A 27,342-nucleotide genomic window follows, 5' to 3' on the forward strand; every position below is an offset into this window, starting at 1 on the left:
GTGGTTTGTGAGGTGGATGAGCCTGGCAGCAGCGTTCATGATGGACTGAAGTGGGGATAGCTTATTTAGAGGTAAACCAATAAGGAGGGAGTTGCAGTAGTCGAGGTGGGAGATGACCAGGGGTGACATTGGTTAGGAAGGGGCGTATCTTGGAGATGTTGCGGAGATTGAGGCGGCAAATTTTGGATAGTGATAGAATGTGGGGTCCAAAGGTTAGTTCAGAGTCCAGGATTACACCTAGGGCCTTGGCGTGGGGAGATGGGTTAATAGGGAGGAAATATCATGAGCTTGGTTTTGGATAGGTTGAGTTTGAGGAAGTGATGTGACATCCAGGCTGATATGTCTGCTAGTAAGTTGGTAATGCGTGAGGAGACAGATGGAAAGAGCTGGGGGGTGGAGAGATAGATTTGGGTGTCATCAGCATAGAGATGATATTTAAAGCCGTGGGAGGCAATCAACTGACCCAAGGAGGTGGTGTAGATTGAGAAAAGGAGAGGTCCAAGAACAGAACCTTGGGGGACCCCAACGGAAAAAGGAAGAGGAGAGGAGGAAGTAGAGTTGTAGGTGACACTGAAGGAGCGGTGGGATAGGTAGGATGAGAACCAGCGAAGAGTACAGTCATGGAGACCAAAGGAGTGGAGTTTATTGAGGAGGAGGGGGGGTCCACTGTGTCAAAGGCAGTAGAGAGATCCAGGAGAAGTAGTACAGAATAGTGTCCACTGGTTTTAGCCGTTAGTAGGTCATTTGAGAGTTTAAGGAGAGCAGTTTTCGTGGAGTGTTGAGGGCGAAAACCGGACTGAAGGGAATCAAGAAGTTTAATCATGGTCAGATGGTCGCTTAGTCGGTTGTAGACCAGTTTTTCAAGAAGTTTGGAGGAGAAGGCGAGTAAGGAGATGGGACGTAAGTTGTTGAGATTGATGGGGTCCAGTGAGGGCTTTTTAAGTATGGGGGTGACTAGTGCATGTTTTAGAGAGTTTGGGAAGATGCCACAAGAGAGGGAGAGGTTAAAATTGTGAGTTAGAGAGTGTAGAATCGAGTCAGAGGATGAGCGTAGCATTTGCGAGGGAGCAGGATCCAGGGGGCAGGTGGTTAGATGAGTGTTGGATAAAAGTTTATCAACCTCAGTAATAGTAGCAGGATTGAATGAGGGAAGTAAAGATTGTATCTGTGGACATGGGGTGTTGCATGGGGGAGGTTTTTGCGCATTGGCGATCTCCTCATGAATTGTATCAATCTTAGTTTTGAAGTGATTGGAGATCTCCTGGGCAGTGAGTGAGTTGGTGGGTGGAGGCAGTGGAGGAACAGAGTAGAGTGTTGAAGGTAGAGAAGAGTTGACGTGGACTAGATGAGAAGGTGTTAATGAGTGTGATAAAGTAGGTCTGTTTGGCAGTGTGAAGGCAGGAATAGTATTTTAGGAGGACAGATTTATATTGTGTGAAGTCTTCCTGGATCTTAGTCTTATGCCACAGGCGTTCAAGAGCGCGGCTACGTTTTCTGAGACTTCTGGTGTCATCTGTTTGCCAGGGTTGTAGCAGTCGGGGCCTAATTCTGCGTGTAGTGAGGGGGGGCAAGCTTGTCTAGGGAGGAAGACAGTGAGCTGTTGTAGATGAAAGTGGCTAGGTTGGGGCAGGACAGATGTGAGATTTTGTCATAAAGGTGATCAGTAGCAGAGTAGAGAAGAGAAGGGTTGAGGTGGCGAAGGTTTCTACGTGTAATGCCGCATACACACGATCGGACTTTACGGCATATTTGGTCCGGCGTACCGGATTTCGTCGGACAATTCGATCGTGTGTGGGCTCCAGCAGACTTTGTTTTATCAAAAGTTTGACGGACTTAGATTTGAAACATGTTTCAAATCTATCCGGCGGACTCAAGTCCGGGCGAAAAGTCCGCTCGTCTGTATGCTAGTCAGATGGACAAAAACCGAGGCTAGGGCAGCTATTGGCTACTGGCTATGAACTTCCTTGTATTAGTCCGGTGGTACGTCATCACGTACGAATCCGTCGGACTTTGGTTGATCGTGTGTAGGCAAGTCTATTCATTCGGAAAGTCCGTCGTAAAGTCCGACGAAAAGTCCGCCGGGCAAAGTATGCCGTAAAGTCCGGTCGTGTGTACGCGCCATAACTGTTAGGTGGTTGGAGGGAGAGGAAGTGGAAGACAGGGAGAGAGCAAAACTAATAACGTGGTGATCAGAGAGTGGGAGAGGATTGTTGGAAAGGTTACACGGAGTGCACAGATAGGAGAAGATAAGGTCAAGGGTGTTGCCATTGGAGTGGGTAGGAGCCTGTATCCATTGCTTCAGGTCAATAGATGAGGTTAGACTGAGAAGTTTAGAAGTAATAGTAGTGTAATGCCCCGTACACACGGTTGGACATTGTTCGGACATTCCGACAACAAAATCCTAGGTTTTTTTCTGACGGATGTTGGCTCAAACTTGTCTTCCATACACACGGTCACACAAAGTTGTCGGAAAATCCGATCGTTCTAAACGCGGTGACGTAAAACACGTACGTCAGGACTATAAACGGGGCAGTGGCCAATAGCTTTCATCTCTTTATTTATTCTGAGCATGCGTGGCACTTTGTCCGTCGGATTTGTGTACACACGATCGGAATTTCCGACAACGGATTTTGTTGTCGGAAAATTTTATAGCCTGCTCTCAAAATTTGTGTGTCGGAAAATCCGATGGAAAATGTGTGATGGAGCCCACACACGGTTGGAATTTCCGACAACAAGGTCCTATGACACATTTTCCGTCGGAAAATCCGACCGTGTGTACGGGGCATTAGTGTTAACAGCGATGTTGAAGTCACCGAGAATAATTGTGGGGATTTCAGAAGAGAGAAAGTAGTGTAGCCAGGCAGAGAAGTCATCAAGAAAGGCTGATACCGGTCCAGGGGGCCGGTAGATGACAGCAATTCTTAGAGAAATGGGAGAGAATAGACGAATGCAATGTGCCTCAAAAGAAGAGAGTGTCAGAGAGGGAGGTGGGTGAGGTACCTGATAGGTGCTGCATGGGGCTAGAAGGATTCCCACTCCACCTCCCTTCCGTCCACTTGGTCTGGGGGAGTGAGTCCAGAGAAGGCCCCCATGGGAGAGTGAAGCAGGAGAAGTAGTATCTGATTTATGAAGCCAGGTTTCAGTAATGGCAAGTAGGTTAAAGGAATTTGTGATAAAGAGGTCGTGAAGGGCTGTGAGTTTGTTGCAGACAGAGCGTGCATTCCAAAGGGCACAGGAAAAGGGGGGGCTGGTTTTGGAAAGAGGAATAGAGACCAAATTCTGTGCGTTGCGGCTCCTGCCAGATTGTGTAGGGGGATGGGAGCATTGGGCAAAGACAGATGATGGTGGCCCAGGGTTTGGGGATGTCACCAGAGATTAGGAGAAGCAGGAGGGTGAGGGAGGTAATGTGGGAATGTGATTTATGTGAAAGGCATGTCTCAGAGTACTGGAGGTTTTATCAGTATATGGATGTAGAATGAGCAAGAGTTGGTAGGAGCAGTAGTAAGGAGAGGACAAAAGGCAGGGTGATATGTATAAGTAGGTGGGTGGAGAGGGGGGTTGAAGGTAAGAGAGTTTGAGGAGAGAGGACACGAGTCTGTTAGGTGCTTTCCAGTGCAGATTGCTATATTTGTTTGCTTCGTGCAATCGCTGAAGAGCACCCTTTGCAGCTATAACAGCTTCAACTCTTCTGGGAAGCCTGTCCACAAGGTTTAGGAGTGTGTCTATGGGAATGTTTGAGCATTCTTCCAGAAGTGCATTTGTGAGGTCAGGCACTGATGTTGGACAAGAAGTCCTGGCTCGCAGTCTCCACACTAATTCATCTCAAAGGGGTTCTATAGGGTGGAGGTCAGTTCCTCCACCCTAAAGTTGCTCATCCATGTCTTTATAGACCTTGCTTTGTGCACTGGTGCGCAGTCATGTTGGAACAGGAAGGGGCCATCCCCAAAAATTATGGTGTTGGGTTGTTTTTGAGGGGTTGAGCTAGGGTTGCCACCTCATCCCTTTAAACCCGAACACATATGAGTTACACAGGTTCTGAAGATAATTTAATGCAGATAAGGCACCAAGTGAATTTAATTACCACCATAATCAGCCGCAGAACCTGTGTAATTAATATGTGTTTGGTTTTAAATGGATTAGGTGGCAACCCTAGTTGGAACAGGAAGGGGCCATCCCCAAACTGTTCCCACAAAGTTGGGAGCATGAAATTGTCCAAAATGTCTTGCTATGCTGACACCTTTAGAGTTCCCTTCACTGGAACTAAGAGGCCAAGCCCAACCCCTGAAAAACAACCCCACATTATAATCCCCCCTCCACCAAATGATTTGGACCAGTGCACAAAGCAAGGTCCATAAAGACATGGATGAGCGAGTTTGGGGTGGAGGAACTTGACTGGCCTGCACAGAGTCCTGACCTCAACCCGATAGAACACCTTTGGGATGAATTAGAGTGGAGACTGTGAGCCAGGCCTTCTCGTCCAACATCAGTGCCTGACCTCACAAATCCTCTTCTGGAAGAATGGTTAAACATCCCCATAGACACACTCCTAAACCTTGTGGACGGCCTTCCCAGAAGAGTTGAAGCTGTTATAGCTGCAAAGGGTGGGCCAACTCAATATTGAACCCTACAGACTAATGCTCCGTTCACACGGTCAGATTTTCCGATGGAAAATGTCCGATCGGATCGTGATGTCGGAAATTCCGACCGTGTGTGGGCTCCATCGGACATTTTCCATCGGATTTTCCGACACACAAAGTTTGAGAGCAGGATATAAAATTTTCCGACAACAAAATCTGTTGTCGGAAATTCCGATCGTGTGTACACAAATCCGACGGACAAAGTGCCAGGCATGTTAAGAATAAATTAAGAGACAAAATCTATTGGCTACTGCCCCGTTTATAGTCATGACGTACGTGTTTTACGTCACCGCGTTCAGAACGATCGGATTTTCCGACAACTTTGTGTGACCGTGTGTATGCAAGACAAGTTTGAGCCAACATCCATCGGAAAAAAATCCTAGGATTTTGTTGTCGGAATGTCCGAACAAAGTCCGACCGTGTGTACGGGGCATAAGACTGGGGATGCCATTAAAGTTCATGTGTGTGTAAAGGCAGGCGTCCCAATACTTTTGGTAATATAGTGTATGTTTCACTGAAAATATAGAATTGATAAACAGGTGTGCTAAAATTGTGCAATATAATAAATTGCAACAACCATATTTTTATACTTTGGGTCCTCTGCTTTCAGAAAACTTATATTTGCTTGATGGGATTTAATTATGTTTTGGTGTAAAAAAAAAAAAAAATGTGCATTTTATCATGTGTGTGAAAAAAAAAAAAGTTCAGGCAGCTGAAGGGTTACGTATACTATACGTGCAAAACTCGATGACTCATTGTCATATGTCATAGAGTAAAGGGGAGGAGTGGTGTAAGGGAGGGAAGGCGTGTCGTGGCGTAGGGGAGGGGAGGCGTTGTCAGCCGCTGTACACAACTTGGTCACGTGCAATTTAGCACACATGCCAGAGAGGACCGGGTTGTTGTGTTTTGGTGGGGTCTTTAATAGGAAAATGTGGTTGCTAATAATCCTGCTGCTTATCGTGTGCAGTAAGTACATTTTTTAAATAATTTGATTACCGTAGTTTGTAAACTTTCCTAACTGGTACAAACTCTTCGCATTGTAGCCTACTATGTTTGTATGTAAGAGATCACATAGCTGTAGTACGCAGTCACCTATTGGTATAGCAATGTGGAGGACTCTGTGATGTAGTCATGCTGTTTCTATCATTAATGTCAGTGGATACTTTCTGATCTTTGCACAATATTATTATTACTATTATTCAGGATTTACATGAAAAGGTAATAACTGTTAGGGATCATCTGATAGAGAAAGTAAGAGTACAGTTTAATAATTATTAGTAGTTACAGGTAGGGAAGGCTTCTCTGAAGAGATGGGTTTTAAGGGATTGCCTAAAGGTGGAGAGAGTAGGAAAGAGCTGGACAGATTGGGGTAAGGAGTTCCAGAGGACTGGAATGGCTCCGGTGAAATCCTGGAGCAGTACTGCACGGAGGAGGTAACAAGGGAGCTACAGAGAAGGAGACAGGGTCAGGATAGGGGGTGGGCAGGAAGGGCAGCCACCCCAAGTGCAGCAGTAGGGGGGCACCCCTCACCACATGCATGCTCCAGATCAGTCATTGGCAACCAGAGTGACAGATTGTTTAGTCGTTTTTAGTCCTTGCTTACCCTGTGCCCTGACCTCCTACATTTGCCTTCCTGTGCATGAGCTGGCTTGCCTTTGACCTATCTTTGGATTCCTGCCTACCTGTTGTGACCTCGGCTTGTACTCTGATTCCACCTCTGCCTTGCATTCCTGTACCTCACTTTCTGGCTGTGAACTGATCCCAGCTTGTACCCTGACTTCGCCTCTGCCTTGTGTTCCTGTACCTTGTTGACCGGTTGTGATCTGACCCTTGCTTGTATCCTGACTCCAACTCTGCCTTGCATTCCTGTATCCCACGTTCTGGCTGTGATCTAACCTCAGCTTGTATTCTGACTCCGCCTCTGCTTTATGTTACTGTACCTCGTTGTCTGGCTGTGATCTGACCCCGACTTGTATCCTGACTCCAACTCTGCCTTGCATTCCTGTACCCTGCTTTCTGGCTGTGAACTGACCCCAGCTTGTACAGCTTGTACCCCGTCATTTTTTCTACCTCGCTGCCTGGCTGTGAACTGACCCTGACTTGTACCCTGACTTCACCTCTGCCTGGTGTTCCTGTACCTCGCTGCCCAGCTGTAAACTGACCTTGTATTCTGACAATTTGTATTCTGACTCCGCCTCTGCTTTATGTTATTGTAGTTCTTTGTCCAACTGTGATCTGACCCTGGCTTGTATCATGACTCCGCCTCTGCCTTGCATTCCTGTACCTCTCTTTCTGGCTGTAATATGACCCTGGCTTGTACCCTGACTTTGCCTCTGCCTTGCGTTACTGTACCTCGCTGCTCGGCTGGGAACTGACCCCAGCTTGTAACGTGACTGCCTCTGCTTTCTGTTCCTGTACCGCTTGTGTCCTGGCTATGCTCATATCTTCTGATTAAATGCCCAGCCTCTGGTCCTTGTCTGGTGATTCACAGTCATCTGTATCCTTCAACCAACAGCTGGCACTGCCAGCTACATCAAGCCTCCTCATGCTCTATGTCCTCACATCTCCTATCACCATTACCAGGGGTGTTGGACAAGAGGGGCAAGAGAAGCCCCCTCTACAGCTCAATTACCACCAAGTATGTGAGACACATTGTGCCCCAACATGCCCACTCTCCACCCCATCCACCCACAGCTGACACACCATGCATGTGCAACTACCCTCTAGCTGCTAGAAAATAAGAAATTGGCCACGCATGTGCAGTGCACACACCATGCCCACCATGGGCAGCCAGGGCAAGGGGGTATACATTCTATGACATGTATTAGCTGTGGGGTAGAGGGGCACAGTTCCCAATCTCTGTCCAAGGCACTGGATGAATCTGTTCCAGTACAGGAGGTCTTGGGAGGAGTGAAGAGGGTGGTTTGGGTGATATTTTGAGATGAGGTTGGTGCAGAGTTGTGCATAACTTTGTAGGTTGTTGCTTGTGTTTGTAGATAAATCATAAGTCATATTTATACAGAGTTCCATTATGTGATCAATACATATAGAATTGAATGTAATATTCTTTATACATATGCTATAGGAACATGTCCAGACATGTCCTAGGCTGTTTACCAGAAATACGAGTGCAAGTCATCTAAGTAGGTACAATGCCAATGGACAACTTTTCTGGCACTTTTTTTTTACAAGTTTAGATCAGTATTTTTTGCTAGAAAATTACTTATAACCCACACACATTATAATTATATATATATATATATATATATATATATATATATATATATATATATATATATATATATATATTTTTAGCAGAGACCAAAGAGCAATGTTTCTCAAATCCAGTCCTTAAGGCGCCCCAGCAGGTCATGTTTTCAGGATTTCCCCCAGATGAAACTGTGAAGGAATGTGATGTAGATAATAATAATAGTAATCTGAAAATGTCTATTTTCTCCTTACTCATTATATAAGTATACAGATTTGCTCTGTTCCTATATTTTCTCAAAATGGCGTGTACCCCCTACCTCCCACACACAGAAGAACGCGGAACTGGAGATAAGAACAAAGAGAGCCAAACCTCGTTATGAAAATTATCCATCTTCTTTTCTATCTTGACCAATGAGATGTACCTATTAGACTGACATAGCAATGACGTATTTGTGTGTATAAAACATTAACACCGCCTTGAATAAATTAGAAGTGTAACAGTAACGAAACTGAGCGTGTCTCAGTGTGTTTACTTTTATATGCATGCATATCAACACTTTTCAAATTAGAGACAGCAGCAGATAACCTTGAGCTCGATTGGAGCTCTTAATCATTTCCATAACAGTTGGTGCCGAAACCCGGGAACCTCAGGCTACGGTCGAAGTTATACCGCGACAAGCATTCGGGCGTTAACTGATTAATGAGAGTGGGGTTTGCGCAGCCCTAACAGTACCGGTGAGTTGATTGATATTCTTACCACTGTACGACTCTCTTATCTTTCGGTTGACGGCTGGATTCTGTCGGTATGCTGAGACTGTTTTAGAGGCAGGTATTTCCTCGCCTGAGGTTGTTTTAACGAACCTGCCAATGGGTTTCTGCTGACTGTATTCTTTGTTCACTGTCTGCCATTCTTTGGGCTACGAAACTCAGCAGTCTAAGGGTGCTACATGTGTGAATGGGTAGTCTCATCTCCAGATGAGCTTTTGGCCTCTAGCATGAGATTGTTTCCCGTGTAGCAAACGTTGTAGACTTGTTACTCTAGGTTCGACGAACCTTTGAGGGGAATTTCAGCTGCTGGCTTTGCAGCCTGAAGTGCTACATGTGTGAATGGGTAGTCTCATCTCCAGATGAGCTTTCGGCCTCTGAGATGAGATTGTTTCCCTTGTGGCAAACGTCTATAAACGTGTTTATTTTACAGGGTGGTCTGCCCTTGCGATTATCTTAGCCTGCTGAGGCTTTACGGTTCGAAGAGTGGCAGGTGTAATGTTCTGTCGTGATTGTATTTGTGGTTTATTGTTTGCTATATACACGAGAGGGGGTGGGGACTGGTTAAAGTCGGAGGGGGGCTGCCCGGGAGATCTGTTGGGTCGCGGGCCGTTGCTCCTCACTACCCCTAATGTGTTTGTTCTTGTTCTGAGATTAACCGTACATTAGTCTTATGAGCTCCCACCGAAGGAATTTGCTGATAAGAACGCTGAGAAAAATATTAACTCCTTGGTTGTATGTATTCCCCTCTCAAGCCGTTAGCCGAGAAACAGAAAGTGATATTGTAATGAAAGTGATATTGTAAAGAAGGAGAGAAGAAGATGTTGAAATAGTTAACAAAGTTGAAAGAAGTGACGAAAGTTATGTTGCAGAAGAAACAGGGAGAAAAATCCTGTGTGATAAAGAAAATTGGATAAAGGAAGTTAAGAAAGATGGCGATTGTATTATGTATGTATAGCTGATGATATGTTGGAACTTTAAACAAAGGAGGGGAGGGACAGCACTGCCCTCCGTCTAACAACCACTCCTTTCTCACCACCCAAGCACAACCCACTGTGACAACTCAGCCCGGCGGCCATCTTAGTGCACCCATGCCTTCACTTTCTACCCAGTCCAGTGCACTTCCTGCCGGCGGCCATCTTGGTACACCCAGTAAGCTTAAACAGCCTGTACCCAGCCCTCGCTGTTTTAAACCAAGATGGTTCATACCACACACCTGTCTTCCCCAATACGGGAGCATCACATTCCCAGGCCGGATATGTTAATGATGAAGAAGCATCTGAGTGGGAAGCCCGACAGCAGGCAGCAAGGCCACCCACTGATTTAACCCCCAATCCGGCTCCAGACTCTCAGTTCCGAGAGGATCTCAAACACATGCTGGCAACCGTAAAGAACAGTGCCTCTTGTCAGCCCCCGCCCCAACAACAGTCTCGGTTACCAGAAGGGGCACCAGTGATGTATGTCGCTTTTACTCTATCACAAGCAGCGGCCTTAGTGACAAGTCTGCCTGACCCAGAGAAGCAGCCAATTCCCTTCTACCACAGGATAGTGCAAATACAAGAAACTTACTCAGCTGCCTGGAGAGACTTGATCAGCCTATGCCAAATCAAAGCAGGATATGTCTTTTGGTCAGTCATGCAGATGGCCTTCAATGATGCCTGCCTGACAAGTGCCACTTCCTACACCTCAGGCGTGGAGTTCTGTGCACAACTCCACGACTGGGCAAAGGAGAAGTTGACGGATCAGAAGACCACAATCCAAGATATTACCCAAGATAAAGGGGAGTCTGTGAAGAAGTATCATGCTAGACTCATAAAGGCACACACACACATGTTATCAACTGCTTTTGTTTCAGGGCTCAGGGAGGATATCAGAAAAGGCCTGATGGTGGCCCGCCCTGAATACTATTCAATGAAAATGTCTGATTTATTGTTGGTGGCCAGAGGTATAGAAAATCAAAAAGGTAAAAAACCAACGCCCCTCATGGTAACCCATGACGAAGATCCCACCTACACTAGTCCACCACCACTGCCCAATACCAGGGAAAGGATCACCTGTAACAACTGTGGGAAACGGGGTCACTTCAAAAAAGAATGCAGAGCCCCAAGATGTCCCAGACGAAAAACCTACCACTTTCCTCATTGACAGGGGTGCAGCCAAAAGTGTGTTGAGAGCGGTGAACCTGCCTAATAATTCTTTCCTTTCCACTTCCTGATTTGCTTGCCAGATTTGTGGTGTCCTCTACATGTCCCTTGAATCTACTAGGAGCTGATGTGTTGTCCAGACTACAGGCCTCAATCAGGACACGCCTGAAGGGGGGTGAAGTTACATACTCCCCTATCTTTAGAAGACTCATCTGCTTTGTGTTCTCTGCCTCTCCTGATGACACTTAATGAAGAAAAAAACTTCAAGTTCAATACTGCAGGAAGTACTTGACAGAATCCCTGCGTGCCTATGGTCCACAGGACCGGGAGACAACGGTAACTTAAAGGTGCCACCAGTTTCAGTCAAGCTAAAAGAGGGCGCTTCATTGCCCCGGAAACCACAATAACCCCAAGAAGAGAATCCTAAAAAGAGAACCAGGTACCTACTGTGGATGCCTTTGACTGCAAAATACCTCACAGAGGTGGACCTTACAAACGTTTTCTTCAGTGTCCACCCTCACCCCTTCTGCTGGTACCTTTTCGCATTCATCCACGGAAAGAAACGGCAACATACCTAAACAGTTGTGCCACAAGGGGCACAGAACTTTCCAAGCCAGTTTGCAAAAGCTATGGCTATCATCCTTGACACATGACAAAAGGAACACCCGGAAGTGATTCTCTTCCAACATGTTGATGACCTTCTCTTTTGTGCAGCTGACTTACCCCCTCTTGAAGTCACCTCAGAAAGCCTGTTGTGCTATCTTGCCAACCAGGGCTGCAGAGCCTCAAAGCCCAAATTGCAGTGGTGCTCAACACCTGTCATTTTCCTTGGACTAATTTCCTAGTGCAGAGCATGGATTCCAGAAGCCTTCCTACTGATGCTCTGCAATCAGACCCTTCCAGATGTCTCCTGAAGAAATATCTAAAGTTTGAAACCCTTGAGTGCGCCACCCCCGGCGCTAGGGCTCCCAGCCTACGACAAAACGCTCAAGCTCTTTGTATCCGAACGTCTGGGACATGCTGCAGGTGTACTCACCCAATCACACGGCATCAGCCTACGCCCCATAGGATATTATTCCTGTCGGCTGGATGCGGTAGCAAGAGGAGGCCTATTGTGTCTGCGAGCTGGATTTGCTACACAAGACTTGCTTGACAAAACTTTGAACTTGGTCCTCGGACACTGCCTCGTTCTGCTTGTTCCCCATGACGTTGTTGCCATATTCAACCAAGATCCAGCCGAAACACTTGTCCACTACCAGACACTTGAGACTCCTGTGTTCCCTCCTACTGGACAGCATTACTCTATTAAGTTGTCAAACACTGAACCCTACCACCCTTCTTCCACTTCTCGAGGGGGGAAAGGAGGAGGAGGAGTAGAGTCTTGACTTGTTACCCCCGTGACCGCACAGGACACGCGGTCACCACTGAAAACACTGTTCTACAAGCTGAAGCCTTAACACCGGTGATGTCTACACAGGAGGCAGAGCTATAAGCACTTACTACAGCACGTAAATGGGCAGAGGGAAAAAGAGCCAACATTCATGGACTCAAGATATGCTTTCAGCATTGCCCATGATTATGGTGTTATCTAGGACAGAGGATTCCTGATGGCTGCAGGAACACCTGTGAAAACTTGATTGATGCCTTGCTTCTCCCAACCCAAGTGACTATTCTGAGTAAAAGCACACGACAAAATGAACTCAAAAGAAGCTTAAGGCAATCATCGAGCCAATACAGCTGCCAAACAGACAGCTGGTGGTCCGCGGGAAGTGGACAGCAGGGTGGTAGAAGAAGACCACCCCGTGCTTACCTTACAGACTTTCCCAGTGGACAGAGTTTATCTAAAAGAACTACAAGAAGCCTTGTCTACCCAGGAGTATGTACCCAGCCGTGGTGCAATGGGCACATGGAGCTGCCCACTTGACAAAGACTTTTATGAACTCTCTTATCAACAAGTGTTGCACCAAGAGTTACTCCACTGACCGACAGCTTCTGCAGATCATGCATTATCTGCACCAAATGTAACCCAGAATGCACAGAAGAAGCACCTGGCAAAAGCCCTATACCCCATTCCAGAGGATGCAAATTGATCATTCTCAAGTGCCAAGAAGTGGCAGATTCGAATACGCCCTAGTGGAAGTGGTCATGACTGCCAGGACCACAGCTAAGAAATTACTGAGTAAGATAGTATGTAGATATGGGGTCCCAGAGGTGATATTGAGAGATCAGGGACCAGCCCTAACAACAACCCTTACTAAAGAGATTTGGGCAGCACTGGGGGTTCAGTTGGCACTACACATCCCATACCACCCTCAGAGTAGCGGGAAGGTAGAAAGGATGAATGGGACACTAAAAACAGGATGTTAAAGATGGCCCAATAGACTAACATGAGTTGGCCCATTGCCCTGTTCAGTGTCAGACACACCCCCAGGGGAAACATGCCCTATCCCCTTATGAAATTTTGTTTGGTTCAGCTCCCAGACTTGGTTGTTACTTTCCACAACAGTTACAGTTACAGTCTGATGTGTTGACTAATTATGTAACCACATTATCACGAGAATTAACCTGAATGCATGTCCAGGTGTTTTCTTCCATTCCAGATCCTGAATTAGATGCAGGACCACACCAACTACTGTCTGGAGATCCTTGAGCCAAGTTATGATGGTCCATTCCAAGTTTTGGTGACCACAGCCCCCTCAGTCAAGTTGGCCAGGAAGAACACCTGAATGCACGCTTATCACTACAGGAGAGCGTGTTTTCGGGTGCTGCATATCCTTTTTCTGTTTGATCTAGGGGGGAGGGGCCCAGGAGGTGGCCATCACAAAAATGATAACATAATTACGTTTTGGTGTAACTCTTCAGGTACACATGTGACCACCTTTACCTTAGATTACTGTGACATAGTACCTTGTCCGTTTGACCCTTCATGGTGATGCCATTGGTACAGTGATATCCCTGACGGTAAGGACATATATGTATGCCACACAGACAGTTACTGGGGACAGAGTTGTGGTTTCTGTGGGGGCCAGTGGGTTGGAACACAGGGCCAGAATGGGCGACCACAGAGTGCATTAGACAAAAAAGATGAAAATAGAAAGCCCCCATATCCTAACCAAAGATATCCCTGATACATACACTGACCCAGCACACAGTCAGAGGAGGAAGCGAGCAGCTCTCTCCGGAAGCTTTGATCCTCATGTATACATACATGTCATAGGGGTTACAAGGGGGGTCCCTGATGAGTTTAAAGGCAGGGATCAGGTAAAAGCTGGTTTTGAGTCTTTGATCCCCATAACAACTGTCAGCAAGAATGTAGATTGAATTAACTACATGTCATGGTTATGCAATAGAGTTTGTCGATCAGCATACCTGTCTCCATGTGTTCATCTCTAGAGACCAGCTGACCCTCACCTGACTGCTTTTGTAACCTCCCCTCTAAGCATGGCCCCACCCCAGGCCATATCAGGGAACCCTATATTAACCTGTGCACTGCAAGCCAGCAGTGCTGATCAACCACTGTGTTTTAGCCTCTATGTGTATTTGCTGTGTTTCCTACATCTGATTCCTGTTACCGACTTTGGCCTGTTCCCGACCATCCCTGTTTGCCTGTGACCCTGATGTTCCAGACAGCTCCCTCCTTCCTCTTCTCCTGTAGTCTACCGTGAGCGTGAGCTGTGAGACCCTGGGGGCCGCGACCTGGAGCCAGACTGCAGCGCAGTCCATCCTCACCACTAGAGGCTCTGGTGAACACCTGCTGGCTCTTAGACTCCGCGCCCTGGGGAATCTATGCTCTAGCTCCCAGTGGGATCTGTGTCAGTGGTCCAGTAGACCTGATTCCTGAACCTCCCAGGGTACAATCCGCAGCAGTCAGCCATAGGGACCACTACCTTGCGGTGCACTCCTGATCCCAACGGTGTGCATCTGTCACCCAGCCTCTAGGTGACCTGACACTACACATATTATAACCAACAGAGATTTGTAAATTACTCTAAAGATGCCCTCCAGGGAATTTCTGATCAGTTAGCCCCCACTTCCTACATGACATTCCAGGACCGGATGGCCTTAGACATGGTGCTAGTGGGGAAAGGAGGTGTTTTGTAAAATCATAGGAAAAACCGGGAACCTGTCGTACATACATTCCTGATAATACTGGCCCAAATGGTAAGGTTACTTTAGCTATAAAGAAATTAGAAGATCTGTCACTAGAGTTGAAGAAGAACTCAGGTATCACAGACCCATGGGATCAATATTTTAGCTGGATGAGTGGGTGGCAGAAGGTGTTCGCCCAGATACGGGTAACGGTATTAATAATCCTGGATCTTTTAGCCCTGATTATATGCTGTATTCTACCTTTTGTAAAAAAGTTAATGAGCAAGGCTGTAGACAATAGCACACCTACATTTCTCCACCAAGAAGAAGAGGACCCCCTTATGATGGAAGATGACAAACCCTTCACTCCTCTACAATCACTCCCTGTCCATAATCTCACAATCCTATAGGGTTATAGGGATAGATAGCGCCTGACTGCACCTCTCCAGCTGTATCGAGGAGGGAAGTGAACAGTTGCTGCCCAATTCTATATACAGCCTAAAAGAGTTGCTGAGGAGAAGGGCCAGGCTAAAAAGTAGGACCTTTAGTATTAGGGACAGAAAAGAGAAAATAGTCATTTTAGGGGGGATTGTGAAGGAATGTGATGTAGATAATAATAATAGTAATCTGAAAATGTCTATTTTCTTATGTGCATACATATTTTTCTCCTTACTCATTATATAAGTATACAGATTTGCTCTGTTCCTATATTTTCTCAAAATGGCGTGTACCCCCTACCTCCCACACACAGAAGAACGCGGAACTGGAGATAAGAACAAAGAGAGCCAAACCTCGTTATGAAAATTATCCATCTTCTTTTCTATCTTGACCAATGAGATGTACCTATTAGACTGACATAGCAATGACGTATTTGTGTGTATAAAACATTAACACCGCCTTGAATAAATTAGAAGTGTAACAGTAACGAAACTGAGCGTGTCTCAGTGTGTTTACTTTTATATGCATGCATATCAACACTTTTCAAATTAGAGACAGCAGCAGATAACCTTGAGCTCGATTGGAGCTCTTAATCATTTCCATAACAAAACGACTGTGGTAATAGTCAGTGAAACTGATCAAATCACCTGTGCAAAATAATGGAAAGCCTAAAAACATGACCTGTTGGGGCGCCTTGAGGACTGGAGTTGAGAAACCCTGCCTTAGGCCCCTTTCACACTTATACGACTTCAAAGTTGCACGATTTTACCGCGATTTTGCGGGCGCTATTTTGCCGCAATTTTGCTGTGATTTGGGAGCAGTACTACTTTGTAACGACTTTGCCACAACTTTGGCCTTAACCATTCTCAGCTTGTGCTTACAAAGTCGTACTGAAATCATGTCTATATTATTCAGGTACGATTTGCATGCTACTTGAGGGTTTAACATTTGAGGTCTATGGACATCAACTCGCATGGAAGTTGGACCAAAGTAGTGCAGGGACTACTTTGAAGTCGGCATGATTTAAAGTCGTGCCAGTATGAATGGTAGTCATTGAAAATCATGGAGAATGACTTGTCATACGATTTTGCAGTACAAAATCGTGGGACAAGTTGAAGTCATATAAGTGTGAAAGGGGCCAAAGTAGGACTTTGAATGGCAACAACACTACAAGATATATAAAATCGGTATTTCTTGAAAAATAAGAGATAAAAATAATAAAACACACATGGACAGTTAACAAAAAATGCATATTTCCTTGCAGTGGAATATTTGTACATATGTCTAGTAGTTACTCTCCAATATCCGAGTAAACTCTTTGGTACCCTTGTTTCAGGTTCAAAGCCCTTTAATCAGGGGCATTTATATAGGAGAATTTCTATTCTGGTAGATGACCAGAATACAGTTGCAGTTTTATATGTCACACGTTTTTTATATATATATATATATATATATATATATATATATATATATATATATATATATATATATATATATAATATATGTATATGACACCTCCTGCCTGGAGTTTGCATGTTCTCCCTGTGCCTGCGTGGGTTTCCTCCAGGTACTCCGGTTTCCTCCTACATTCCAAAAACATGCTGGTAGGTTAATTGGATCCTGTGTAAATTGGCCCTTAGTATGTGTATGTATGAATGTGAGTTAGGAACCTTAGCTTGTCACAGCCAGGTGCCCACAATTGAAATACCGGCTCAGAGGAGAGGAGAGGGAGAACAGCGACGGTTCGGGTAAGTACATCGCTGGATCCTGGGACCGGTGAGTGTGTGTTTATTAAAAGTCAGCTGCTTCACTTTTTAGAAGTTACCTGTTTAGAGTTACAGAGGAGGTCTAGCACTAGAATTATTGCTCTCACTCTAACGTTCGTGGCAATGATTCACATGTGTGGTGTGAATACCGTTTACCTTTGCGTTCGCTTCTGTCCACGAGCACAGAAAAATGGCTCCATATAAGAGGCATATACAGGATCTATATGAAATTGGGTTCTAGCTTGACCACTTACCAAAGGTATAACTTACATATACAGCGGCAAGGCGGCTCTGCTGTGCTGGATCACGTATCTAGTACATGATCTGACACTTCCGTGTCTGGGGCGCATATAAGAGCCACCAGCTGCCCACTCCCGCTGTGATTATACACAGCGGGAGCTGATCTGTGGGTACCGCAGAGTCAATGTCCACAGGCACCCGCCGATCATCAGGCAGAGAGCCAGAACGGCTATCTGCTTATGTAAAGAAGGCAGATTGCCGTTCTGACAGGAGTGAAGGCATCGATCCTGTGTTCCTGCAAAGCAAGGACTAGGATTCCATGTCTTCCCCTAGTAAAAGCACCTCCCCCACTACAGTAAAACATTGGTTAGGAACACATTTAACCCTTTGAGCGCCCCTGATGTTTAACCCCTTCCCAGTCAGTGTCATTAGTACAGTGACAGTGCATATTATTTAGCACTGATCACTGTCCCCAAAAAGTGTCACTTATGCCGCGTACACACTAGTGGACTTCTCGTCCTCCTGAACTCCGAAGGACTTTTCGACGGAGTTCCGAAGGAGTTCCAACAAAACGGACTTACCTACACACGATCACACCAAAGTCCGATCGTTTCGAACGTGATGACGTACGACCAGACTAGAATAAGGAAGCTCGTAGCCAGTAGTCAATAGCTGCCCTTGCGTCCTTTTTTGTCCGTCGGACTAGCATACAGACGAACTGATTTTTCGCTCGGACTCGAGTCCTTCGGAAAGATTTGAAACATGTTCTATTTCTAGGCCCGTCGGAATTTTCGACACAGAAGGTCTGATGAAGCGCACACACGATCGGAATGTCTGACGGATTCGTTCCGTCGGACCGGTTCGCTTGAAAAGTCCGGTCGTGTGTACACGGCATTAGTGTCAGATTTGTCCGTTGCAATGTCGCAGTCCCACCAAAAAGCGCTGATCGCCGCCATTACTAGTAAAAACAATAAATAAATAAATAAAAAAAGTCAATAAGTCTATCCCAGTGTGTCGGTTAGTGTTCGACTGTCCAGCCGCAATATTGCAGGCCCGCTATAAATTGCTGATCGCCACCATCACTATTAAATAAATAAATAAATATTCCATAAAAATATCCCCCAGTTTGTAGACACTATATCTTTTGCGCAAACCAATCAATATACGCTTATTGGGGGGTTTATTTTAACCAAACATATGTAGCAGAATACATATTGGCCTAAATTGCTAAAGATATTAGCTTTTTTCATTTTTTGTTTTTTATTGCATATTTTTATATAGCATAAATATGTAGCAGAATGCATATTGGCCTAAATTGATGAAGAAATTAGATTTTTTTTTACATTTTTTTTTTATAGCAGAAATATTTTTTTTTTCAAAATTGTTGCTCTTTTTTTTTTGTTTATAGCGCAAAAAAATAAAAACCGCAGAGGTGATCAAATGCCACCGAAAGAAAGCTCTATTTGTGGGGAAAGAATAATTTTTCATTTGGGTACAGCATCGCACGGCCGCGCAATTGTCAGTTGAAGTAAGGCAGTAAAGTCATCAATGCTGCCAATGTGTATAGGTGCAAATAAAGTAAAGTAAAATAATGATTTCCCTCAAAAATTTTTACAGTATGTATTTTATGCCCTTTAAACTTTTATTTCTCCCTCCTTTCCTTGTTTATCACCCCAGTAGCTGCTTTGTTGCCCCCCCCCCCCCCCCCCATGCCATATAACAATATGTGGTGAACACCTACAGGGCAACTATATGTGTTGTAATATCCTAATTATTATATAGGATGTTACAACACATATACAGCAATTACTAAAAATGTAACTTAATTATACTATCTATCTATCTATCTATCTATCTATCTATCTATCTATCTATCTATCTATCTATCTATCTATCTATCTATCTATCTATCTATCTATCTATAAAGTTATACTTAATATTTGCTGTATGTCAACCTGGGGTTGATATGAGCGTTGACCAAAGTATCATTTACAGTATATAAAGGGAATAATAATACATGTCCCATATTGAACACAACTTACGGTGAATTTTGTCCATTCCTAGTAAAGAAATATAAAGTTTCCCTGATATAAAAATATATATTTATAATCCAAATGGAGATGAGTCTGGTCATAGTACAAGTTCCAGTAAGCCACATTTTCCATGTTTGGGGTAAAAATCCATGATATTACCAATGGAGACAATTTGTGCTTCCAAGAAAAAAACTGAGATACAATGCAGATCCATTTAAAATATCCAAAAGGTAAAAATCCACTTTACAGAGACAGACGATTTACAAGGCTCGCAGAAAAGGTTCTGAGCGATCGTTATCTGCTAGTCAAGTATTTGAAACATTCACTTCCACTTTCATCCTATTATAATGTAGTCAACGTGGCAGCTTAACATTCCCTGACCAAAAGGAAGCAAGATAGTCTACTCCCCCTGAAAGGGCAATGCTGCAAAGTTAAATGCGAGCTTAACCACTTGCGCCCTGGAAGATTTACTCCCCCCCCAACCAGACCCCTCCCCCCCCCCCCCCCCCTCCGGATAACCAGGCCATTTTTCTTTTTTTGCGATACGGCACTGCGCTGGACCGAGCCTCTTTTTTTAGATGTGTTGTTTACAAGTTAAAAACACTTTTTTTTTTTGCTGGAAAATTACTTAGAACCCCCAAACATTATACATTTTTTTTTCTAACACCCTAGAGAATAAAATGGCGGTCGTTGCTATACTTTCTTTCACACCGTATTTGCGCAGCGGTCTTACAAGCGCACTTTTTTTGGAAAAAATACACTTTTTTGAATTAAAAAATAAGACAACAGTAAAGTCAGCCCAATTTTTTTTTTATATTGTGAAAGATAATGTTACGCCGAGTAAATTGATAGCCAGCATGTCACGCTTCAAAAATTGCGCCCGCTCGTGGAATGGCGACAAACTTTTAGCCTTAAAAATCTCCATAGGAGACATTTAAAAAAATTCTACAGGTTGCGTGTTTTGAGTTACAGAGGAGGTCTAGGGCTAGAATTATTGCTCTCGCTTTACCGATCGCGGCGATACCTCACATGTGTGGTTTGACCACCGTTTTTATTTTATTTATTATTTATTTTATTTATTCCAGGTACTTACTGTATATAGCGCCATCAATTTACGCAGCGCTTTACATATACATTGTACATTCACATCAGACCCTACCCTCAAGGAGCTTACTGTTTTCATATGAGGGCACTTACTCACGTCTGTGTTCACTTCTGCACACAAGCTCAGCGGGACGGGGCGCGTTTAAAAAAATTTTATTTTCTTATTTTACCTTTTATTTTTTATTTTCACACTGTTTTTTAAAAAAAAAAAAAAATTGTGTCACTTTTAGTCCTATTACAAGGAATGTAAACATCCCTTGTAATAAAAAAAAAGCATGACAGGTCCTCTTAAATATGAGATCTGGGGTCAAAAAGACCTCACATCTCATATTTACACTAAAATACTATAAAAAAAAAAAAAATTGTCATTTTAAAAATGAATTTAAAAAAATGGCCCTTTAAGATTTAAGCTATGGACAGAAGTGGCGTTTTGACGTTGCTTACGCCCTGCAATGTCATGGAGACGGGTGGGGGCCATCTTCCCCTCACTCGTCTTCATGCCCAGCTACTGATCGCCTACGCCGCTGCCGACGGCTCCAGTAAGCGGCGGAGGGCACCAGGGCGTGGCAGGGCAGCCCCTCTCCGCCGATAAAAGTGATCTCGCGGCGAATCCACCGCAGAGACCACTTTTATCTTGAAGCAGACTGCTGGCCAAACAAGAAGATACCAGGGTTATGGCAGCTAGCTGCTGCCATAACAACGATATACCCCCCTTCAAAATAAGGACGTATATCGGCGTGCGGCGGTCCGGAAGTGGTTAACCACTTCAAGACCAAGCCTATTTCTGACATTTGTTGTTTACAAGTTGAAATCAGTATTTTTTTTTTTTTTTGCTAGAAAATGACTTAGAACCCCAAAAAAATGATATATAATTTTTTAGCAGACCCTAGAGAATAAAATGGCGGTTGTTGCAATATTTTACCGTATTTGCGCAGCAGTCTTTCAAATGCAATATTTTTGGAAAATAATGAATGAATGAAAAGAAAAAACGAAACAGTAAAGTCAGTACGTTTTTGGTATAATGTGAAAGATGATGTTACTCCGAGTAAATAGATAGCTTAACATGTCACGCTTTAAAATTGAGCACACTCGTGGAATGGCGACAAACTATGGTAATTAAAAAACTCCATAGGTGACATTTTAAACATTGTTAACGGTTACCTGTTTAGAGTAACAGAGGAGGTATAGTGCTAGAATTATTCCTCTCGCTCTAAAGATCGCGGCCATACCTCACATGTATGATTTGAACAATGTTTACATTATGCGTTTTCTTTGGCGCGCGAGCACGGAGGGATGAGGGGGCTTTAAAAATTATTCTATATATTCATATATTATTTTTGTGCTATAAGCAAAAAAAAGACAGACAGTTTTCAAAAAAAACCCCAATATTTCTTACTTTCTGTTATAAAAACATACCCAATAGGAAAATTGAAAAAAATCTAAATTTCTTCATCAGTTTAGGCCAATATGTATTCTGCTACATATTTTTGCTAAAAGTTATAGCGTCTACAAACTATGGGATAGTTAAAAATTCCTATCTGTGAAGCCCTCAGAGGTTTGTTACAGAATCTTGGTGAACAAACAGCATCATGAAGGCCGAGGAACACACCAGACAGGTCAGGGATAAGGTTGTGGAGAAGTTTAAAGCAGGGCTAGGTTATAAAAAATATCCAAAGCTTTGAACATCTCACATAGCACTGTTCAATCCATCATCCGAAAATGGAAAGAGTATGGCACAACTGCAAACCTACCAAGACATGGCCGTCCACCTAAACTGACAGGCCAGGTAAGGAGAACATTCATCAGAGAAGCAGCCAAGAAGCTCATGGTAACTCTGGAGGAGCTGCAGAGATCCACAGCTCAGGTGGGAGAATCTGTCCACAGGACAATTGTTATGCCACGTACACACGGTCGGACATTGATTGGACATTCCAACAACAAAATCCATGGATTTTTTCCGACGGATGTTGGCTCAAACTTGTCTTGCATACACACGGTCACACAAAGTTGTCGGAAAATCCGATCGTTGTGAGCGCGGTAACGTAAAACACGTACAACTCGACTATAAACGGGGCAGTAGCCAATAGCTTTAGTCTCTTAACCACTTCAGCCCCGGAAGGATTTACCCCCTTCCTGACCAGAGCACTTTTTACAATTTGGCACTGCGTCGCTTTAACTGCTAATTGCGCGGTCATGCAATGCTGTACCCAAACTAAATTTGCGTCCTTTTCTTCCCACAAATAGAGCTTTCTTTTGATGGTATTTGATCACCTCTGCCGTTTTTATTTTTTGCGCTATAAACGGAAAAAGACCGAAAATTTTGAAGAAAAATGATATTTTCTACTTTTTGTTATAAAAAAAATCCAATAAACTCAATTTTAGTCATACATTTAGGCCAAAATGTATTCGGCCACATGTCTTTGGTAAAAAAAATGTCAATAAGCGTATATTTATTGGTTTGCGCAAAAGTTATAGCGTCTACAAACTAGGGTACATTTTCTGGAATTTACACAGCTTTTAGTTTATGACTGCCTATGTCATTTCTTGAGGTGCTAAAATGGCAGGGCAGTACAAAACCCCCCCAAATGACCCCATTTTGGAAAGTAGACACCCCAAGGAAATTGCTGAGAGGCATGTTGAGCCCATTGAATATTTTTTTTTTGTCCCAAGTGATTGAATAATGACAAAAAAAAAAAAAATTTACAAAAAGTTGTCACTAAATGATATATTGCTCACACAGGCCATGGGCATATGTGGAATTGCACCCCAAAATACATTCTGTTGCTTCTCCTGAGTACGGGGATACCACATGTGTGGGACTTTTTGGGAGCCTAGCCGCGTACGAGGCCCCGAAAACCAATCACCGCCTTCAGGATTTCTAAGGGTGTAAATTTTTGATTTCACTCTTCACTGCCTATCACAGTTTCAGAGGCCATGGAATGCCCAGGTGGCACAAACCCCCCCCCAAATGACCCCATTTTGGAAAGTAGACACCCCAAGCTATTTGCTGAGAGGCATGGTGAGTATTTTGCAGCTCTCATTTGTTTTTGAAAACGAAGAAAGACAAGAATTTTTTTTTTTTTTTTCTTTTTTCAATTTTCAAAACTTTGTGACAAAAAGTGAGGTCTGCAAAATACTCACTATACCTCTCAGCAAATAGCTTTGGGTGTCTACTTTCCAAAATGGGGTCATTTGGGGGGGGGGGGTTTGTGCCACCTGTGCATTCCATGGCCTCCGAAACTGTGATAGACAGTGAAGAGTGAAATCAAAAATTTACGCCCTTAGAAAGCCTGAAGGCGGTGCTTGGTTTTCGGGGTCCCGTGCGTGGCTAGGCTCCCAAAAAGTCCCACACATGTGGTATCCCCGTACTCAGGAGAAGCAACAGAATGTATTTTGGGGTGTAATTTCACATATTCCCATGGCATGTTTGAGCAATATATCATTTAGTGACAACTTTGTGCAAAAAAAAAAAAAATTTGTCTCTTTCCTGAAACTTGTGTCACAATATAAAATATTCCATGGACTCGACATGCCTCTCAGCAAATAGCTTGGGGTGTCTACTTTCCAAAATGGGGTCATTTGGGGGGGTTTTGAACTGTCCTGGCATTTTATGCACAACATTTAGAAGCTTATGTCACACATCACCCACTCTTCTAACCACTTGAAGACAAAGCCCTTTCTGACACTTTTTGATTACATGAAAAAATTATTTTTTTTTGCAAGAAAATTACTTTGAACCCCCAAACATTATATATTTTTTTAAAGCAAATGCCCTACAGATTAAAATGGTGGGTGTTTCATTTTTTTTTTTCACACAGTATTTGCGCAGCGATTTTTCAAACGCATTTTTTGTGAAAAAAACACACTTTTTTAAATGTTAATGCACTAAAACACACTATATTGCCCAAATGTTTGATGAAATAAAAAAGATGATCTTAGGCCGAGTACACGGATACCAAACATGACATGCTTTAAAATTGCGCACAAACGTGCAGTGGCAACAAAATTAATACATTTTTAAAAGCCTTTAAAAGCCTTTACAGGTTACCACTTTAGATTTACAGAGGAGGTCTACTGCTAAAATTACTGTCCTCGATCTGACGTTCGCGGTGACACCTCACATGCATGGTGCAATTGCTGTTTACATTTGACGCCAGACCGACGCTTGCGTTCGCCTTAGCGCGAGAGCAGGGGGGACAGGGGTGCTTTTTTTTTTTTTTTCTTTATTATTTTTCTGTTTTTTTATCCTATTTTTAAACTGTTCCTTTCATTTTTTTTTTTAAATCATTTTTATTGTTATCTCAGGGAATGTAAATATCCCCTATGATAGCAATAGGTAGTGACAGGTACTCTTTTTTTGAAAAAATTGGGGTCTATTAGACCCTAGATCTCTCCTCTGCCCTCAAAGCATCTGACCACACCAAGATCGGTGTGATAAAATGCTTCCCCAATTTCCCAATGGCGCGGTTTACATCCGGCGAAATCTAAGTCATAAAATGCTCGTAGCTTCCGGTTTCTTAGGCCATAGAGATGTTTGGAGCCACTCTGGTCTCTGATCAGCTCTATGGTCAGCTGGCTGAATCACCGGCTGCATTCTCAGGTTCCCTGTTGAGACAGGAGAGCCAGAGAAAAACACGGAAGACGGTGGGGGGGGGGGGCATTCTCTCCCACTGCTTGTAAAAGCAGTCTAGAGGCTAATTAGCCGCTAGGATTGCTTTTACATGAAAGCCGACCGCTGGCTGAAAAGAATGATACCAAGATGATACCTAAACCTGCAGGCATCATTCTGGTATAACCACTCAAAGTCGTGAATGGCGTACCTGAAGACAAAAAAATGGTTAACAATAAAGCACAGTAAACAGTAAAGTATAAAAAATTGCATACCTGAAAAACAAACATGATAAAACATAATAACAATAAAACATTCCAGAATAGAACACAGTAAAAAAGAGCAGAACAATAGAGAGAGAATAGAGAGAGAGAGAGAACAATAAAACGACAACTATTTTTTTTTATTTTTGTTTGTGTTTTTTTTTTTTTTCTTTACACTTTTTTTGTAACTAACTTTTATAACTGTAACCGGTTCCAGGTTCGGGTCTCTCAAAATGCGATGGCATCTTGGGAGACCCTGTGAAAGTGTGCCTAGTCTGTGCAATGCTGTACCCTACACTAATACTCAACTAGTGAATGGTAGCGTTCAAAACATTCACCAATGCAAAGACCAGGATTGTCAGAACAGGTGGGACAATAATAGCGGGTGTCACGCCTATATCCGCGCTTGCTGCAGACACAACATCTTTTTTGGGGGGTTCGTTGGGTAGGGGTACTTGGGAGGACATAAAAATGCCTCTCATGCAGCCGACTGCATTTGGTTGGGGATGTGAATGGGGGAAGTACGGGCGCTGCAGAAGCGGTGGGTTCCCAATTAGGATTGGCGAATGCAGCAGGAAGGGCACTATGGGCACGACGGGCCTGTGTTTGTCTTTTTGGTGGCAGCGGGACACTACTTGTGCTTGCCACCTCACCAGCTTGAACTGCACTTATGGGACTCGCCACGTCACCAAGTGTTACTACAGTGCTGGTTTGACTACGACCGGAGTGTACTAGGCCGCTGGTGCTTGCCAGTTCACCAAAACGCTACCAAAAAAACTGTTAGCGATCGCAGGGATCAGGCCTGACTCTGCGAACGCTGCAGTTATGCGTTTAGTGTTTTGTAAGTGACAGTGATCGATCGATACTGCACTTGGGTGGGCTGGACTGGGTCGGGTGGAGGGGCAAAACGCAGGTGCTAGCAGGTATCTGGGCTGATCCCGCTAACACTGCGTTTTTGGGATCCCTAAACTGCTGGGGACGCTAGTATAGATCTGATCGGATCAGATATTGATGTGTTCAGATACTATACCACTAAGGGAGGTGTACGCTGCGTGCGTGGGTGTTAGCGGTACTGGCGCTAATCTGACTCTGCCTGGGGCTGGTGCTTGCCAGTTCACCAAAACGCTACCAAAAAAACTGTTAGCGATCGCAGGGATCAGGCCTGACTCCGCGAACGCTGCAGTTATGCGTTTAGTGTATTGTAAGTGACAGTGATCGATCGATACTGCACTTGGGTGGGCTGGGCGGAGGGGCAAAACGCAGGTGCTAGCAGGTATCTGGGCTGATCCCACTAACACTGCGTTTTTGGGAACCCTAAACTGCTGGGGACACTAGTATAGATCTGATCGGATCAGATATTGATGCGTACAGATACTATACCACTAAGGGAGGCGTATGCTGCGTGCGTGGGTGTTAGCGGTACTGGCGCTAATCTGACGCTGCCTGGGGCGACGCATATCACCGCCGGGCGATCAGGGGGCTAAACCTTTATTAGGTAATAAACGGCGGGTGCCCTGACACTATAAAAAATAAACTAACTAACCAGCGTCACCCGTAACGGTTATACGGTGATCAGTGGTGAAAGGGTTAACTAGGGGGCAATCAAGGGGTTAAAACATTTATTAGGTAGTATATGGGGGTCCCTGACGCTATAAAACGCTGACGGCGAACCTAAATATTTACGTCCCTAACTAGCGTCACCAGCGACACTAATACAGCGATCAGAAAAATGATCGCTTGGTGACACTGGTGACGGGGGGTGATCAAGGGGTTAAAATTTTATTGGGGGGGTTATGGGGGTACCCTAGACCTACAGGGGGCTAATACTAACTGTCCTACCACTGCTAACTGTCACAAACTGACACCAATGCAGTAATCAGGAAAAAAAAAAAACAAAAAAAAAACTGCTTGGTGTCAGTTTGTGACGGGGGGGGGGGGGTGATTGGGGGGGGATTGGGGGGGGATCGGGGGTGTTTAATGTGCCTGGCATGTTCTACTGTGTTGTGTAGTGTTGTTGAACGGAAACTGCCGAGCCGAGGAGAGA

The 27,342-nt window shown here is 44.2% G+C and overlaps 1 protein-coding gene across 2 annotated transcripts in view; it reads left to right on the forward strand.

The window, feature by feature from the left end:
• Positions 1-27,342, forward strand: part of LOC141121353 (uncharacterized) — a 106,965-nt gene that overhangs the window by 11,991 nt on the left and 67,632 nt on the right. The window contains exon 1 of one of the 2 annotated variants that reach the window (XM_073611101.1): positions 5,115-5,603. The exons of the other annotated variant lie outside the window; for it this stretch is intronic. Coding sequence (XP_073467202.1) covers positions 5,516-5,603 — 88 coding nt within the window. The 5' untranslated portion in view covers positions 5,115-5,515. Of the gene's footprint in view, positions 1-5,114; positions 5,604-27,342 lie in introns of those variants that run through there. 2 annotated transcript variants of the gene reach the window in all.

Source organism: Aquarana catesbeiana, linkage group LG01 (genome assembly GCF_042186555.1).
Source record: "Aquarana catesbeiana isolate 2022-GZ linkage group LG01, ASM4218655v1, whole genome shotgun sequence".
Lineage (NCBI taxonomy): Eukaryota > Metazoa > Chordata > Amphibia > Anura > Ranidae > Aquarana > Aquarana catesbeiana.